This window comes from Rhinatrema bivittatum, chromosome 1, assembly GCF_901001135.1.
Source record: "Rhinatrema bivittatum chromosome 1, aRhiBiv1.1, whole genome shotgun sequence".
Classification (NCBI taxonomy): Eukaryota; Metazoa; Chordata; class Amphibia; order Gymnophiona; family Rhinatrematidae; genus Rhinatrema; species Rhinatrema bivittatum.
Window position 1 is genome coordinate 160,975,946 of NC_042615.1, and position 19,105 is coordinate 160,995,050.

The 19,105-nt window shown below is 45.4% G+C and overlaps 1 protein-coding gene across 1 annotated transcript in view; it reads right to left on the reverse strand.

Moving 5' to 3' along the window:
- KLB (klotho beta) overlaps nucleotides 1-16,653 on the reverse strand; it is a 50,939-nt gene extending 34,286 nt beyond the window's left edge. The window contains 2 exon segments of the mRNA XM_029589317.1: nucleotides 15,808-16,233; nucleotides 16,235-16,653. Coding sequence (XP_029445177.1) covers nucleotides 15,808-16,233; nucleotides 16,235-16,561 — 753 coding nt within the window. The 5' untranslated portion in view covers nucleotides 16,562-16,653.
- Nucleotides 16,654-19,105: the final 2,452 nt, after the last annotated feature.

Below are 19,105 nucleotides of genomic sequence, written 5' to 3' on the forward strand. Positions count from 1 at the left end.
TGATGTTTCTTAGGAATCTTGACCGGTTTACAGTACACCAAGGGACTTACATCCACGTTGAAATCACCTCCCATAATTACCGCATATCCTTCCCAAGCCGAGACTTTAGCTACGAAAGTAGAGAAAAAGTTGTGAGAATAAACATTAGGTGCATATAAGTTGACTAGAAGCACCTTGATCCCTTGTAATTCCCCCACGACTATAACATAATGGCCATTAGGGTCAAAATACCATTTTTCCTTCATAAAGCTGACCTTTTTACTAATCAAAATGGTCACTCCCTTCTGCCTGGAGGTGAAGGTGGAAAAGAAACAGTGACCAACCCATTCTCACTGCAGTTTCCGATGTTCCCCATTTTCCAAATGGGTCTCTTAGATAAAGGCTACATGAACCCCACATTTTTTCCATTTAATCGGGGAGTGCAAACCATCAATGTTAACGGAAGAGAAAACAAAGTTAGACATAAAAACAGACATTAGCATATATCCAAAACATGATGCAACCTACCATAGAAGGAGGGATCCCCCAGCATAGATCCACTCCTCCCCCAAAGTGTCGCAGGTACCCAAAAACAAAGAAGATGCTAATCTCAAGTGCACAAACAATCATACACAATCATTCACACCCATACCAACCACACACATTTCCCACCCCCCATCAAGATATTCAACCCAATCTCTCAGACCCTCGATCTGGAGAGACACCCCTGAAACACCAGCAAAGAAGTGGACTCTTCCTCCCTCACTGGCAAGAGGCACCCACTATCAATCAAGGTCTCCTGGAGCCAGCAAGGTCCCCAACCAAGCAGCCCAGCTGCAAGCCATGCACCAGACAAAAAAGTCACGGAAACACAAAGTCACATGTGCGGCGAGATCCAGATCAAAAAGAACGACACTACTGGCTGAGAGCATGCAGGAAAAGCTGAGCGGGGGCCAAAAAGCTTGTAGGCAAGAAGTAGTCTTGTTGCAGGAGACAAACCTAAAGCCAGGGCCATCGTGAAAAATAAAACAACACAATCCAAACAGCCAGCTTCCAAAATAGCCGGTCCAAAAAGCGCCCATTGTCCCATATCGATTGACATTAGAATAATGATGGAACCAAATGTCGCAGGACCATTACGTGAAAACAAATTGGCAAGTATAGTCCCAAAAACCGCTAGCACAATGGAGAAGTAAGAAAATGATAATGAAAATAAAAAAAAGAGCTAGGCAGTTCCACACTGGTATTAGCCAAGGATAAAAACAGAGGCCATCATAGGCTGCCGATGAAAACAAGTGTGAGATGAAAGATCCGATAAAAAACTGCACCATCACTCTGGAAGCTGGTCCATAAACACCTTAGTCAGCTTAGTCACCCCACTGAGGAAAACCCTCAACTTCGCAGGGTACTGAAGGGAGAATTTAATCCCGCGCTGATACAATTGTATGCGGTACGGGGTAAGCTCCCTGTGCATCGCCTGCACTTTGCTGGAAAAGTCCGGGAAAAGCAACAGTTTAGCATCTTGAATCATAAGTTCCTTTTTGCTTTGATAAGCTTGTAGGATTCTTGCTTTATCCATACAATTCAGGTAGTGAACAATGACCTGGCGAGGCTGCTTCTGGTCCGGGCGTCCGGCCCCCTGGCTCCCAATCAGTGTGCATGCTCAACCAAAATTGGCCTGTCCACCATGGCAAGCTGCAGCTGCTCCAGAATCCATTTGTCACATAGCTGCATTAATTTTTTACCCATGCACTGCCTCGGGGAGACCTACGATATGCAAATTATTTCTGTGGCTGCGGTTTTCCAGATCCTCGAGTTTGTCCTCGAGGAACCTGTGTCTTCTCCCAAGCTTGGTTGTGATGGATTCCATGATCACCATATGCACCTGGTGTTCAGCTAGCTTGCTGTGCACCCCATTCATAGCAGACGCATAGCCCCCACTTTGTCGCAAATCTCATCCATGGAGGACTGAATACGTTGCAGTTGATCCGCAAGGGCAGCAGAGACAGCCCAAGTGAGATCTTTTATCATTGCCTCAGAAAAGCCCTCCATAATTGGGCCTTCTGCCACGGTTTTGTCTTCCCCTTCGACAATTTTCTCCAGACCAGTGCATTTAGGATGGCCCGCCATCGCCTCCCAATAGGCTCTATAAACTTCTAGATCATTTCACCTCTCCCTTAGAACTTAAACTTTGTCGATTGTGGAAATCAAATTGTAGTTTAGGTGAAGGAACCTTGCTGGGTCCTAGGGAGCAAGAGAGAGAAGCGTGCGCTCAGGCAGATGGCATGGACACACCCCCGTCCCTGTTTTTAGTGCATGCTTTCTGCAATTGCATTTAGTGCACACATAGTAACGACGACACTAACCAAATGGTCTATCCAGTCTGCCCAGAAATTTGCTTATAGTATTAACTGCTGCTCTGTGCAGGTTACCCCCATGCATTCCATTAAGGGTAGTAACTGCCCCTCTGTGCAGGTTACCCCCATGCATTCCATTAAGGGTAGTAACTGCCCCTCTGTGCAGGTTACCCCCATGCATTCCGTTAAGGGTAGTAACTGCCCCTCTGTGCAGGTTACCCCATAAGGGTAGTAACTGCCATTCTGTGCAAGATACCCCCATGCTTTCCGTTAAGGGTAGTAACTGCCATTCTGTGCAAGATACCCCCATGCTTTCCGTTAAGGGTAGTAACTGCCATTCTGTGCAAGATACCCCCATGCTTTCCGTTAAGGGTAGTATCTGCCATTCTGTGCAAGATACCCCCATGCTTTCTGTTAAGGGTAGTAACTGCCATTCCGTAGAGATTACCCTTGATGAAGAAATGTTACACCATCCCTTTTTTCAAGCCTTTAGGGATTCACAGTGTTTGTCTCGTGCCCTTTTGAATTCATTAACTGTTCTTGTCTTCACCACCCCTTTTGGGAGGGCATGCCAGGCATCACTCCAAAGGGGAAATAAAGTTTAAACTTCCAGTTACTTTAATGGAAGCATAAGTAAATAAAAATGTAAAAAAAAAAAAAAATTAGCCTCATCCCATGTTTTATCCCATCTAACATCCACCCCTCACCCAGAGGAGGAGGTAGCTCTGTTTCCTTCCATGTCCAAGAAAGCATTTCTACAAGTGCCAGGGACCAACCTTCATTCAGAATCAGATTCTGAAAAGGGTTTGCTCCCTTCTTTGAAAGTGCACTGAATACATTAATAATAAGTAGGGGAGGTCAGCTGTAAAAATGTCCCACCCTCCAGAGTTGGGAGGAGATAGGGATACCTACTCCTGCCGGAGGGGTGATATTTAAATGGGCTGGAAGGTAGGAGGCTGGGAGACAGTCCCAATGACCCAGGCATTTAGAAAGAATAAAGGAAGGTCTACGCTAATCTACTTCAGCCCCAATCCCAACTAATCCACCTCATACTCCAGCCCAACCATCCATTCACTAACTCATCACCTTTTCTAACTACCTCCCCATTAACCCTCCACTATGAATCATACACCAACTCACCCACCCTCTAGTGTCCTACCCTGTAAACCCCCAGTCTTCCACTATATCTCCCCAACCCCCAAAACCTCCCTCCTATTAATCCATGCTTACTCTAACCCTGTCAAATTCCAGCCTCCCACTAACCCACACCTACTCTAGCTCCTGCCCACCCACTAACTCAATCCCTTGCCATCCTCTACCCCAATTATGATCCAACACCCCTAAGCCGACCCATTAATCCATCCTCCACTCAGCTGACTCCATCCCAATACCCCACCCACAAACCACTAATGCACATCTAATGCTCCTCAGATGACCAATTCACTCCTAATGCTCCAACCCACCAACACACCTTACTGTGCCCACTGATGCACCCTATTGTGCTCCCCGAAATCTTAATACTTTTCTATGCCCCAACCCACTACGCATTATCTGCCATCTTTTAAAAATATCTTCTCTACCAACTGGTTTATGTTTAGCGAAATGGTTAATTAATTACCTCAGCTGGGATTTGTGTTTGATCTAGACAAGCCACACTTGCTATTTGGGGAATGCATCAATTAGTTCAATTAATGAAGGGGTTGCTGTGTTTACTTTAATAGAGCAGGGTTAAATAAGCAAAGCTAATTTTCAATATTCCTAAACTAAAAGATGCATTTCCTAGGCAACAGTTGTTTTTTGTTTATTTTATTTCCCCATTTATTGTCCTCCTTTTCCAAAGAAGCCCAGGGTGGAGAACAACAGAACAATAATATAACTAATAAATTACACAAATAATAAATAAAATAAATAGGTAATAACATATCATAATTAATAATACAATTAAGAAAATATATATATTAAGAAACAAATGAACAAAATATAAAACAAAATGAATATATGTACTTTATATTAAAACAAAGAATCTCTTTAAAGCAGTATAGAACTATAAAATAAATCTCATGGAGATATAAGATAAAATAGGAACTGGCTACTTAGACCCTCCAAAAACAGCTACAAAAAGAGAGGACTTCAAAGCCTTTCAAAAACAAGGCAGATCATCAATAAAATGCACATCAAGGGGAGGGTATTCCATAATTAATGACCTACTAGTTGAAAACTTGCTTGCAAGTATTCTGTATTTCTATATCTCTGGGTGCTGACATTTTCAATAGATTACTCTGAGAGGAGCATAGAAATTGCAAATTAAGAGGGTCACTCAGTTTATATTTCAAGTAATCTGATATGTAAAAAACTTTAAAAGCTAATGTCAGTAATTTAAACTGGTACCTAAATCTTATTGGAAACCAGTGTAAGTTCTCAAGAACAGGAGTTATATGATCTCTGTGCCATTCACTTAATATTTTGAAAGATCTGAAGCCCCTGAAGCTGGATTTGAATAAGTCCTATCAAAACTGAATTACAATAGTCAAGTCATGACAGCATCACAGCAAGAATCAATACAGACATATATAATTTTGACAGAAAGGTCTTAACTGCCTAATAAGTCTCAACTGAAGGAATCATCCTTTCACTACTGAAGAGATATGTGCTTTCAGCGATAGTCCAGGGTCACTGATAACATCCAAGCTATTTACTACAGCACTACAAACTAAAATTTTGCCTTCCAGCTCTGGACCGAGCTAAATAAGAACTTTCAGAGAATTAGCCAAATATACAAAACCTCTGTTTTAAGAGAGTACAGTTTGAACTTACTTGCCATCCATTCATTGACTATAGACAATCGGTGATTTAACTTTAAGAATGTTTCCTGATGGAAGGGAATTAATTGGAGATAAATCTGGACATCTTCAACATAGATAAACTAATGTACCCATTTCACACAGAACAGTTTCAAATACATTTTATAAAAAGAAAAGGAATAATGAGGAGCCCTAACAGGTGAACTGTAGATAAGCTTTCACCCATCCTAACCTGAAAAGACCTCTGCATTAGGCTAGACTGACCACAAATCCCAGCTGAGGGAACTGATCACCATCTGTGTTTTTATTGTCTGTGGCTAGACTAAATACAGCTGGTATAGAAAACAAAGGTTTTGAGAAAGGCTGTCATAAAATGAATAGAAAGGATGGACACTTTAATGGATTGTTGGACCCAATGGGATGCGTTGACGGGTTGGGGGAGGGGGGCACAGTAGGGCTTGTTAGTGGATAAGGGAACATTGTGGTACCTTAGGATTTTGGAGGAGCACAGTGTGGTGTATTGGCGATTTGGTGGATGGAGTGGGATGTGCTGATGGGTTGGAGGACAGATCAAGTTCTGTTAGGATTTTGGGGGGCACAGAGAGGTATACTGGTGGGTTGGGAGCACGTGAGGATCATTAGAGGGTTGGGGGCACATTTATTTATTTACTTTATTTATGCATTTTGTCTTGATAGCCCAGATTTCCCAGAAAGTCACATGGCAGGTCACATTATTATTATTTTAAACACACACAATACAAGCTATACAGAATACAATAATAACAAAAGCATAACAATCTCTCACCCACTCTTCCTAAACTCAATTCCAGGGTAAGGGGCACAGTGAGGATCATTAGTGGGTTGAAGGCATTTTGGGGGAGGGTAAAATGGTTGCACTGATGGGAGGGGGACACAATAGGGATCATTAGTGAGTTGGGGTGCTTTGAGATGTGATACTGTTTTGAGGGTCACAGTGGGGTGTGTTGGTGCATTCAGGAGCACAATAGACTGTGCTACTGGGTTTGGGGGAGCAATTAGGATTGTTATTGAGAATGGGTGATCAGTGAGCTATGTTACAAGGTTTAGGGATTGAAGGGCATATTACAAGCTTTGAGGTCAATGGATTATATTACTGGTGGGTTTGGTATAATACAATATAATATATAATATAATATAATATAATATATAATTTTGCCTCCCCCCCAGCAGATGGAGACAGAAAAAGACTTCACGGACTCTGTCCTATACCCCTGAGGTGCCACCTAGTGTCTGCCAGTAGTATATTGTACCCAAGCAGAAATTATATAAAAACCAGAACTGCCAACTAGAAAAACTACCTCCCCCCGAAGAGCAGAGGATATGAAAACACCAAAAAACCTCATGAATGAACAAAACATGCCCAAAACCTTTCCCTAAAAGGGAGGCAGTCAGTAAAACTTGCAGAAACGTTGACCAGCCACCAGCCGAGCGGACTCTCCATCTTCTCCCCGGGCGGGTGTCTGGACTGATCCATGGTACTACAGGAACAAAAATTAGCAGGTAAGAACCAATTTTCCTTTCCCTGTACGTACCCGGATCAGTCCAGGACAGCTGAGATGTACCAAAGCTTTCTTAACCAGGGTGGGACTGAGAGAGTCCCACTCGGAGCACACTGGCCCCAAAAGAACCGGGCTCTGGAGCCCTGACATCAAGCTGATATAATATATAATATAAGCCTATCCCGCCAAGAATTAACCCTCGCCACTGAGAACCAACCCCAAACAACCAGCTCTATAACCCCACACATAACCCACTAGAGATCTCAATACATCTCCAACCAAAGGCCCATACTTTTCACAATAACGTTAGCCGTCATAATGTTAAGAATTAAGTTGTGTTTGTTATTCAATGTAATAATAATATTATAATTGTTAGAGCAATACATAGATGCAGTTTTTTACTATGATACAATGTAAAGATATGACCGGTTGTCACACTATCACTTAAGTTATTATGTAAACCGATGTGATACTTATGTTTGAATATCGGTATATAAAAACAAATAAATAAATAATAAATAATACAATGTTTGAAGGAGTCAATGGAATACATTACTAGGTTTATGGGGTTAATGGGTCATGTTAGTGGGGATGGACAGTCAATAGTGTACATTATTGGATTTAGGGATGAATGTGGTATGTAACTGGGTTTGGGAAGTTAGTGTTGTAGCTTTTTACATTTAAGAGATCAATGGTATGTTACTGGATTAAGAGAATCAGTGGGGTATGCTAGGTTTATGGGGGACATTCGTTGGTTTAGAGGGCCAGTGGGGTATGTTACTAGGTTTAGGGGGAAGTGGAGAATATTAAAAGGTTTGAAGAGTTAGTGGGGAATTTTATTTCTTATTTATAAAGAAGTCTATATTTAAAGGAATTTGGATAACTTTTAAACACCCCAAAACTCCCCCCTTCCAAAAAGAAAGTCCTATAGCCATTAGGAGCATGGTACATTCCTACCACTGCCAGTGGCATCAAGCATTACTACCAGCCTTATCATTAGAGTATTATGTTTGTATTTGATTGTTTTGTACACCACTTCATAGCCTTTTTTTGGGGGGGGTTGAAAAATATGAAAATAAATAAATAAACTGAGTAATATCTCATGACCCCCAAACACAGTATATATCCCACTGACCTCTAAACCTCGTCACACACCCAACTGATCCCCTAATTCCACTAACAGACCCCAATGACCTTCTAATCCTAACAACATACTCTATTGATGGTGACCCCCTAACTGTAGAACCATATCCCACTGACCCTATATAACCCTTTAATATACCTAATTGATCCCATAAACCTAACAGTGGACATCATTGAGCAATAAACGCTGTAGCATATTCACTGTTCCCCTAAACCCAGTAATAAAATTGTACCCCACTGACTCCATAAATCTAGTAAAGGACACCAAATACCCCCCAAGCCTACTAACATACTCCATTGAACCTCCAAACTTAGTAACATACACCACTGATTCTCCAAACACAGTAACATACCCCATTTACCCGAAACCCAGCAATATACCCTATTAACCCCCTAAAACTTGAAATGTACCTAACTCACCCCCTAATTTTGGTAACATACCCCATTGATTCCCTGAACCCATTACCATACCTCACTGAATCACCAAGCCAAGTAATGAAATTCACAGTGCCTCCAATACTCTACTGTAGCCCCCAAACCATAACACATTCAATATGCCTCTTTACTCACTAATGATAATCATTGTGCCTTAAATCACGTCATAATCCATGTTTCCCCTGCCCCCAAAACCCTACCACACCTCAAAATGCCCAACCCACTAATTATTATTATTTTGTATTTGATATACTGCTTGTACCCAGAAAGAAATCAAGTGGCTCATAACCTAGATCCCCTTTGTGTTCCCCAACCCACCAGCACATCCCACTGTATCCCTAACTCACTAGCACGCACCATTCTGCCTACCAAGCCACCAACATACCCCACTCTGCCTCTCAAAACCCTAAACATCACAATATATTTCCAACCCACTAACAATCCCCACTGTGCCTCCAACCTATCAACACACCCTACTGTACCTACCAACCCAATAAGCTCTCTAGCCCCCACTATTCATTCTCTGACAAAAAAAAACCACTTCTATACCAGCTGTGTTTAATTTTTTATTCATTTCATTTATTTATATTAGTCTAGCCAGAAGCAAGAATAAACATAGATGGTGACTTAATTGATAGTTCCCTTAGCTGAAATTTGTGATCAATTTAGACAAACAAGTGCTACCTGGGGAATAAATCAATCGGTTCAAAAATTGAAAATTAGCTTTGTTTTCTTAACCCTTTGCTGTTAAAGTAAACATAGCTATTCTTTAATTAGTCGAACTAATTGATGTATTCCCCAAATAACAATGGTGATTTGTCTAAGGGGTATTTCTACAGCTAAGGGGTTAGCCTACCATATTTATTATTCATTTATTCATTTCACTTTCAAAGAAGGGACCATACCTCCTTTAGAATCAGATCGGTGAAGAGGGATTGGTCCACTAATTTTGAACAGGGATTTGTCCCTTCTTTAAAAATGCAGTGAACACATTCATAATGTGGGTAGGCTAGCCCCACTATGGGCACTTGTAAAAATGTCCCCCTCCCCTGAATCTGGGAGGAGGAACTCTTCTTGCCTCTGGGGAGAGATGTTTAGATGGAATGGTGGGTGGGAGCAGACTGAGTTTTTGTGCTTCCATTTGCTTAAATTCCTATTAAATTAAATGGAAGTTAAAACTTTTCTTCACCTTTACTGTGCTGTAGTGCTCATTATTTGCATTTTGTGCACACAATTTGCATTCAGCATGCACTAAAAGCAGGTAATGAAACAAAATTAAAGGAAATATATTTTAAAATGACAAATGAACCCCCTTTCTCCCCTCAGTAATAAGTGAGGATCATTGTTTTAAGGATTTCTTTTATTTTGCAAGGCTTGAAATCTGACAGCATCCACTTCCTCCGGCTGCCAGTAGCTGCAGCAGCACACTGATTTCCAGTTTATCACAGTGCTGTGACAGCTACTGTTAGCAAAAGGAAGCTAGAACTGCTGGCAGCTTGAAAACCCTGTTGAGCCTTGCAAAATAAAAAAAAATCCTATAAAATATAAATCCTAGTAATAACATGCAGATTTACTATCATAAGGTACATTAGCCATAAAAGACATTTTAGGAAGACTAGATACTAGTGCATCAAAAGATAGCAAATTCCACAGCAAGGGTCAGACTCCCTATAAGTTTCTGTAGGAAACAAATGATTTTCCCCCATTATCACCACCACCAACGCATGCACACATATCATCTCTTTACTGTTAACCTGCATTTCGACATACGTTTGACGCGCTAGCTTTACCCCTTATTCAGTAAGGGGTAAAGCGCGTCCAACCCCCCCCCCCCCCCCCCCCCCCCACGAGACTAATAGCGCCCACAACATGCAAATGCATGTTGATGGCCCTATTAGTCATTCCCGCGCGATACAGTAAGTAAAATGTGCAGCCAAGCCACACATTTTACTTTAAGAAATTAGCGCCTACCCAAAGGTAGGCTTTAATTTCTGATGGTGCCGGGGAAGTGCACAGAAAAGCAGTAAAAACTGATTTTCTGTGCACCCTCCGACTTAATATCATGGAGATATTAAGTCGGAGGTCCCAAAAGTTAAAAAAGTTAAAAAAAAAATTTTGAAATCAGCCCGCGGCTCGTGGGTTGAAAACCGGACGCTCAATTTTGCCAGCGTCCGATTTCCGAACCCGTGGCTGTCAGCGGGCTCGAGAATCAACGCCGACAAAATTGAGCGTTGGTTGTCAAACCCGCTGACAGCCGCCGCTCCTGTCCAAAAAGAGGCGCTAGGGACGCGCTAGTGTCCCTAGCGCCTCTTTTTACCGTGGGCCCTAATTTAAATATTTTGTTTTACTGTATCGCGCGCACAGGACACTGGCCTGTGCGCTCGCCCACTCTCCCGCAAACTTTACTGTATTGGCCTGTGTGTGAGGTGATGTTTAACATTTTTTTTCTGTTGGTTCATAGAGTGTGGAACTTGTCAGTGCTATTTTTATGCTTTTCAACATAGGGAATGTTGGGAAAAATTATGTAAATATAAGGGATCAAAGCCTGTCTGCCTGTTGGCACGATAACTGTCCAAACTAGGGATCTCCAAATCTGACATGCAGGGAAAAATCTGAAAATCTTGGAGGAGTTTGAAAGCTCAAAATATTAGTATTTTATCGGACCCAAACCCCCATAAAAATTCTCCATTGATTTCTATGTGGAGACAGATACAGGCTGCGGAATGTTGATGAAGACTGCACTTCAAACAATCCCATATCTCACCCTTCCAGCAGTTTCACCTGAAGCAACACAGGCAGACACATAATCAGGGAGAAATAACTGAAACAGCTGGTGAAAGATGGTACCAAAAGGCAAGGCCACCTCCCTCCACACTTCCAAACTCACATACGCACACCTAGGGTCAGTGTTGGGGTGAACAACCTGTGCAGCTGCAGAAGGTGCCATCACTTCAGGGGCACTTCAGCGGCTTCAAAGGGGTGCTGCTGCTTCATATGTGCTCTGGTGGCTCTCAAGCATCTCCAATTGTAGTGTTCCTGATGTGATGACTTTAAAGAGACACCTTCAGTTTCAGTGATCCTGAGGGCCTCCTGTCCAACCACAAAAGGCACTATTTCTGCTGTTTGCACAGAGCACATACACTCCGGCATACATTATACACACCACACACATCTCCATACCCCCTCCCCCCACACACACACATCCCATCCACACATACAATTCTACACATTCCCATACCCTCACAATGCACATTTACACTCCCCAAACATACAACCCTCTAAATACCACCCTACACACCCTACACTGTACATACACCTCATACCCCACACCCACTCACCCTAGATATTGCACTCACATCCATCATACCCATGCACCCACACACCCATGCTCACATATCCTATGCCCCCATACCCATTCTACCAAATACACTCACATCCCTCACACACCTCCAACTCACTCCATCCACATATACACTCCATGCTCACCTCTCACACACCGACTACCCCATAACTTCCCCAAATCCACCTATATATCCACATCACCCCATATTCAGGGCTTAATTTGTGGGGAGATCAGCCTGGAACCCTGATCTGGCATTTCTTTTCAGACTCAAATGGCAGAGCAGCAGGGGTGCTCTGCTCCCGCCCCCTTCCCTTCTGACAGCCTGCAGGGAAGAGGAGAGAAGGGGGTGAGCTGGAGTGGACAAAGCAGAAAACAACCACGCTGCTCCCTAATTCAGCCCGTCTCTTCATGTTCTGCAGGGAACAGAAGGGAAAGGGGTATTATCAAAGCAGAACCTGTAGAGCAAAGAAGACACACAAAAAAGGTTTGAATAGTTTGAAACCTATGAGCTATACTGCCCGTCATCAAACTTCAACCCTGCCCTTGATGATTGAAACTTGAGAGCTCTAGTGCCAAATTTGTATTAATTAATCCCCTTTTGGTGTCTGTTACCTAGGGTTTAATTTCTGGAGGAACAACCAAGAATGGCGTTCTGTAACCTATTTTTCCGGGACCTAAGGAAGGAGAGGAGAACCGGTGGTATAAATCAATTCTAGTTCCACCTCAGGAACGGAGCAGAGCTGTTTCGGCTCCCCTGCAGAAAGCGAGCAGAGCTGGTGGTGACATATCATTTCTGGCCCCTCAGGACCCTAGAGGAAACAAAGCTGAGTGTGTTTGTATGGTTTACCCTGAGATGGGCAGCTACATGGCCTTGATTTTTGTGCAATTTGCAATTTCCTGGTACAATTGGCTAAGGTCAAAGAGACATGAGGTGAATGCCTGTAAGTCCAAATGCTTCTGTCACTACTGGGTATATCATCTTTCTGACCAGGTTGTTGCTTACCATGCTGGCTTCTCAGGCCCCTCTGCCACTGGTGACCACACTAGTGGAAGGGAAGGGGCAAGAGAGTGAGTGAGGTAATGCTGGGGAAGATGATGGGAGAGTGCAAGAAGGGATCAGAAGAAAATGGAGCGAGGGTGTGTGGGGGGGAGGGGGAAGGGCAAGAGTTAGTGAGAAGATGAAGGGGGCAAGAGTGAGTGAGGAGTTTGGAAGGAAGGCAGAGCAAGTGAGTGAGGGGGATACAGGGCAAAAGAGAGAGTGAATGAGTGAGCGGACTGGTGGGGCTGTCAGTTGTGTGGGGGCAGAGTGAGCGAGGGGATCAAAGATGTGGGGTTTGAGTGAGGGAATCGGCGGGACTGTGAGCTTTGAGTCAGATAAGAGTGGGGTAGTCTGTGAGTAAGGCAATTGGAGGGGGAAGGGAAAGGGATAGGAGTGTGTGTGGAGTGGGGAGGGAGAGAGTGAGTGAGGAATGCACATGGTGCTGCTCCCTTACTTCCTGCCCCGAGGAGGCAAAGAGCAGGATTCACTTTTGATTTCCAGACCTTCCCCCACTCTGAGGAGGCTGAGGAGAGTGGGTGGTGCATGCCAGTCTACCTCCATCCCCAAGGCAGAGGATGCCCGGCCATCAAAGAGGAGGCCTGTGCCCTACTGGGAGAGGAGGAGAGTTTCTGGAGAGGATAATTTTCCAGGAAGGGGAAATTAGGGATCATTGTGAGCTCAAGACCACCACGGATAGGGGGTCAGACTCGGAGGGCTTTAGGATCACTGGAGGAGGAGATGAGGACCACCGTAGAAATCATTTGGGGGGGGTGGGGCTTGGGATAGAGAACCAGGATCACCAGAGCAGAGAGGATAAGAGTAGAGAGAAAGGGTGACATTTTCTCTGCCCTCCTCATCCTTGCTTTAGCGATCCTCCATCCACAGCTCCCACCAGTGCTTACTGAGAACTGGTGGGTGAAGAATTACTGGGGGTTGAGCACTGTTGGAGGATCACTGTGATAAGGAGGAGGAAAAGTGCGAAGAGTATGTTCACATGAAAATGCATGTTTAAGAAGTGAGAGAGAGAGTTCACATTGCCCTGGCCCTGCTTCCCCCTCCATCCCCGTTCCACAGTTCTAGTTCCTTTTTGTCTGCAAATTAAGCACTGCCCATACTACAATCATATCACTAAAATCATTTTAAATAATAGAGGCATCTCTCTAATATGGTCATAAATTTCATGATATCATTGATACACAAGACTTCCCCCCTTCCCAGTGCAATCTCCTAGCTGCATTCAAATGTTTATTTTGAGGAAAGGCCCCCTTAGAATCAGCTTGGAAACCAGTGGGTAGAACGCGCACAGACCTAACGTTATGAATGTTTGCAGGTTAAGCCGTGCCTCAATGCAGTAGTAATATCTGTGAGAGGAGAGGGACTGTAGGATAATCCAAGCAGCGGCTGGGGGTTAGAGAACTTGGAAAGAGTTGCATATTCCTCTCTCCCCCCCGTAATAGGATAGCAAACTGTAAGATATCGGGGAGGGAGAGTTAGCACTGATATCAGGCTCTTCTACAGATCTATGTTGGAAAGCATTCCCAAAGCCGTGCCTCTGCATGCGTCCCCTACTTAATGAAATTAATACCATTACAGGGCAGCTCTGCGAGTCCCATGAGGCATTTGAATATATGGCATAAAATATAAATGTTCTAAAAGAAAAACTATGAGGGCAGTTTTTAAGGGATTTACATTCACAAAACCCGTATAAGCAGCTCTGTGACAATAGCCCCATTGGGCATGCATGTAAAACAGGTATACCTTTACTTGCTTACTAAATAGGCATTCTGGGGGGTGGAGATGGGCCGGGATCAGGATTTTATTTTTGCATTAAAATCCACATGCACAAAGCTACACCTGCGCTCCAGCAGGTGTACCTGTGTACTGTACACTGCAGGGGTTCCTTCGCCCTGCAGTCTATTTGAAAAAGACTCTCTATAAATTAAATTACAATCACACTTTGATTTGGTGCCATCCCTAGTTAAAGACTCAAATGCTGGGGAGCTGGGTGGTATGACACTGCCATGCACAACCTGTTCTATGATATTGCTTATGTGCTGTAATCCTCAGCAGTAAAATCCTAGCTATGTATTATTGCAACTTCACATTGCACCTGTCAGTGATTTACTGAACATGGACAATATTTTAGATCAGTTATTTGTGCTTAACTTCCCAGTCATCTCACTCCTGTGCCATATCAGACCCATCTAAGCCAGCTGACTCCAGCTGTTTGTGTTTGCTATAGCATTAGAGCTGATTGTGGTAACCTGCAGGATCAACAAAAACGATTGGGCAGTACCCGAGCTTCCGAGCTCATGCAGGTCCTTTCTACAGTTGTGACCTCAGAAACCCATGTACTGCAACATCTTTTTGTTTTATTGCTCTTACAAAAGGATATCAGAACCAGCTAAAACTCTTGGTTTCTCTAGGACCAATTCAGCTACTGAAAACGCATTATTTTCTATAGAATTTACCTTATTCTGCTGACCACAATAGATGAGATGTAATCAACCCGCTGACTAAAGCCTACATTTATGATGAAAATCACATCGTAATTAGTTTAGCTGTTGCTTTTTCATAATATGAAATTACCTCGGTGCTAGACTTTGGTTAATAAGTATCAGACAGCAAACTCGCTTTTATCTTCATTAAGAAAGCATTAGATAAAGCAGCCAGTGTTACACCGTGCGGGGCTGCCGAAGAGGTGGCTCCTCTGTCCCCATATCCCGGCACTTCTCAGGCTCAGTATTTCTGTCAGGCTTAGTATTTCTGTCAGTGTCTAGTGTAGGAAAGTTATCTACCCCATAAGGGGATCCTGCACGACACCGATCTTATAGTCTGCCTGCTGTTTGGGAGCGGGGACTTGAGTGCGGAGGGGGCGCCAGAAATCGGGGTGACAGAGCGCATCTGTCACCCCGATTACTAAAGCTCTGCTACCACCACCCTCCGAAACTACGGTCCCCGGGGTTAACCGGGCAACATCCGTTTAACCTGCTACCTCTGGGCATGAGAACCACCAGCCTCTCCCCCCCCCCCATATCTGAGAAGGAGGTGGGGGGGGGAACATGCATTTTAAGACCTCAACTGTATTAAAGTTGCTCCAATAATAATAATAAAAAGGGACACCTCACCTCGCCTCGCGCGGCGGTCGACTTCGGGCTCGCGCCTTACCTACCTTGAGGAGATTGTGCGCCACGCGGAGGGCGGCGGCCGCGCCCCCCCGCTCGCCGGGCGCGTGCAGCCCCGTGCCGTAGCCGTGCCAGGCCGCCAGGTACGGGTTGTGCATGCTGAGCCAGTACTTCACCCGGTCGCCGAACTCGCGGAAGCAGAAGCCGGCGTAGTCGCCGAAGAGCCGGACCACGGCGTCGCTCCTCCAGCCCCCGAAGCGCTCCTGCAGGGCCCGGGGCAGGTCCCAGTGGTAGAGGGTGACCACCGGCTGCAGCCGCCGGGCGAGCAGGGCGTCCAGCAGGGCGTTGTAGTAGCGCAGCCCGCGCGGGTCGGGGGCGCCCACCACCCCGTCGGGGAAGAGCCTGGGCCAGGAGATGGAGAGGTGGTAGAAGGCCACCCCCAGCCTCTGCAGGGCGGCCAGGTCCTTGGCCGGGGTGGGCGTAGCTGTCGCCGGCCGCCGCGCTGCTGCCGTTCCCCGGGCGCTGCCAGACGGAGGCGCCCTGCTCGCCGCCCTCCACCTGCAGGGCCGCGCTCCCCACCCCCCACAGGAAGCCCGGGGGGAAAGGGCCACCGGCGAAGAGGCGCCTCTCGTCCAGGGGGCTGAGAGCGGCCCGGGGCGCCTCCCAGACCCGCCTCCCCTGGCCGGGGGCCCCGGCGGTGGCCCCCAAGTAGGCGAGGGCCAGGGCGGCCAGCAGCAGCGCCCCGGGGCCCCGGGCGGGAGGAGAGTGCCCCGCCGCCGGCGGCCAGCCTGTCGCCTTCATGGCAGGGGGAGCCAGGACTGAAGCGTGCGGGGGGGATCGGCTGGCGATGGGCGCCCTCCTGTCAATGATTAGCCTGAACTGTGCGCCCCGGGAGGGGCGAGGGGGGTGGAGGCGCGGTGAGTGCAGGAGCCAGGACCTCACCCGGGGGGGGGGGAGAGCGAGTCCCAGGCGGAGCTCCTCGCACAACTGATCCGCAGCGAGAGGGCTGTGTGGGCGCCGATCGCCACTTTTTTTCCAACCCCCCCCCGGTTAAAGAGTTCGGAGATTTAGTAATGTTTGTTAGCGTAGGCAAAAAAATAGTTTTATATCTTTATAGGGGGAGGTTCCAAGCGTTTCCATCAAAATCCTGCAGTGATGCAGTCCCTGTAAAGGGCCACAGGTCTTCGGCTCTTCTCTGGAAAGGTGCCCTCAGGAAAGGGGCTTTGGGGAAACGAGACCTATGGTATTATTGACCGTCAAAGTCGGAGGAGAACTTGAGAGAATTGCTTTTTGCCCATCAGGTCCCGTCTTATAAAGGCTTTTGAATAATGAAAGATAAATCGGCAAGCGGTTCTCTCGCTATTGAATGATTCACTTTGCCTTTGCCCTCCTCCTCGGTGGAGGTGCGTGGTCTCCCTATGGGATCCGAGTTTGCTTTCACGGATAATCGCAATAGCGAACGGGTCTCCGAGGGTGAGGGGCTGGTCCAGCTCCTAATATAAATATGGACGAAAGTTGACATCAAGGAAACCTAACCAGCGGCTCATACAAGACCTGTATTTAACACAAATCTTTCCAGCGGTTCACTTCAAGCCAGGTTTCTTTCACTGGAGACACGAATGAAGTTCAATATCTGTCATGAAAATCACTCAAGCAGATTCAGAAATAATACTATGGTTAAGGATGTGGCTTGAACTATCTTGTAAGCATAAAGGTATAGATTTTACTAAAACTTCAGAACACAAGGTTCAACTACATTTAGAAGAAAAAGTTCTCAATTAGTGTTGGAAAATGGGAAAATGAAGTAGAGAAAAGGAATATTTGGGCTTCATGTTTACTGATGGTTGATAAAGAAGGATTTAAGAATGACAGGCAAACTCTTTTTGACAACAATCTGATAAACAGAGAAAGGTAAAAGACCCTATTGGAAAATTTAATTTCTGATGTCGATTCCATCTTTTGTGCTTGATCAACCACTTCAATGCAGATTACATTCAGGTACTGTACTTCCCTGTCCCCAAAGAGCTTGCTATTTATTTATTTTTAAAGAACTTGTTAATCGCCTGCTTGACCAAACATAAGCTGTCCAAAGTGATGTACAATAAAAAACAAAAAAAAACATTAAAACCAAACAGCAGAAACAATTAGCCAATATGACCATAAGCAATAAATACCTCTTCACCTGACCTATTAGTTATCCAAAGGAAACAACCATGCTTTTAGCTGCTTTCTAAAGGTCAGGTAATTGAGTTCCAATCTGATATGAAGGGGCAGCTTATTCCACAGCTGAGGCACTCCCCTGGAAAACATTCTGTATACAACTTGCTTTTATTTGCAGATTTACCTGTAGGGATTTCTAACAGCCAACTGAGAGGACTGAAGCTCTCTAGCAAGACTATACCAATTTTGCCTCTCTCTAACAGGCCGATACAGTAGCTGATACAGTTAGCCAAGGTTTGGACACGCGTTTTCGACGTGCTAGCTTTACCCCTTATACTCAGGTCAATACAGTAAAGTGTGGCCGCGGTTACCCCGCTCCTAACCCGCTCTCTACTCAATTTCCGGCCGTGTTAGCCCTTCCTGCAATACACAATCCCCTTTAACCAATTCTTACCGCCTCTTTAAATCACCGGGTAACCCCTTCCACCCGCGGCATGTATATTAGATGTAAACGATCGAATTAGCTATTCCCTCCCATACAGTAACGCGCGCCCGACTATCGCTTTTTTACCCTGTTGTTTTGCCGCGCATTTAACCTGCTAACTTACCGCCTACCCTTACCCCTGCATTAGAGGCAGGGGTAAGGGTAGGCAGCAGCAAACTTACCACCAACCCCTGCTTCACCTGCACTGGCCACGTCAATGGGTGCTGGTTTTCCGGGGCAGCCCCAGTCCTCTCCCCCCTCCTCCCGAAGCAACGAAAGCAGTAAAAATGGAAAAAATCGAAAAAAGCCAAAAAAAAAAAAAAAAAGTAGCAACGAAGTGGACGGTTCTCCTATGCTCGGGATTGCCAGTCCTCTCTCCCCTCCTCCCAAAGCAAGGCTACTTTTCACGCCTTGCTTCGGGAGGAGGGGAAGAGAGGACTGGCAATCCCGAGCATAGGAGAACCGTCCACTTCCTGGTATCTGTCATTTCAAATGACATTTGAAATGACAGATAGCAGCGTGTCCGTGAAGCGTTAGGCCAGCGCACCCAGGATACTGTATAGCGCTCTATACAGTAAAATGGGTTGCGCGGGCCTAACGCTTCACGGACGCTTCTTGGACGCGGCTTGCATTTGCAAGCTATTTACATACAGTATTGAGCGGTAGGTGAGCCAGACTATGCGTGCGGCAACCGCGGGTGC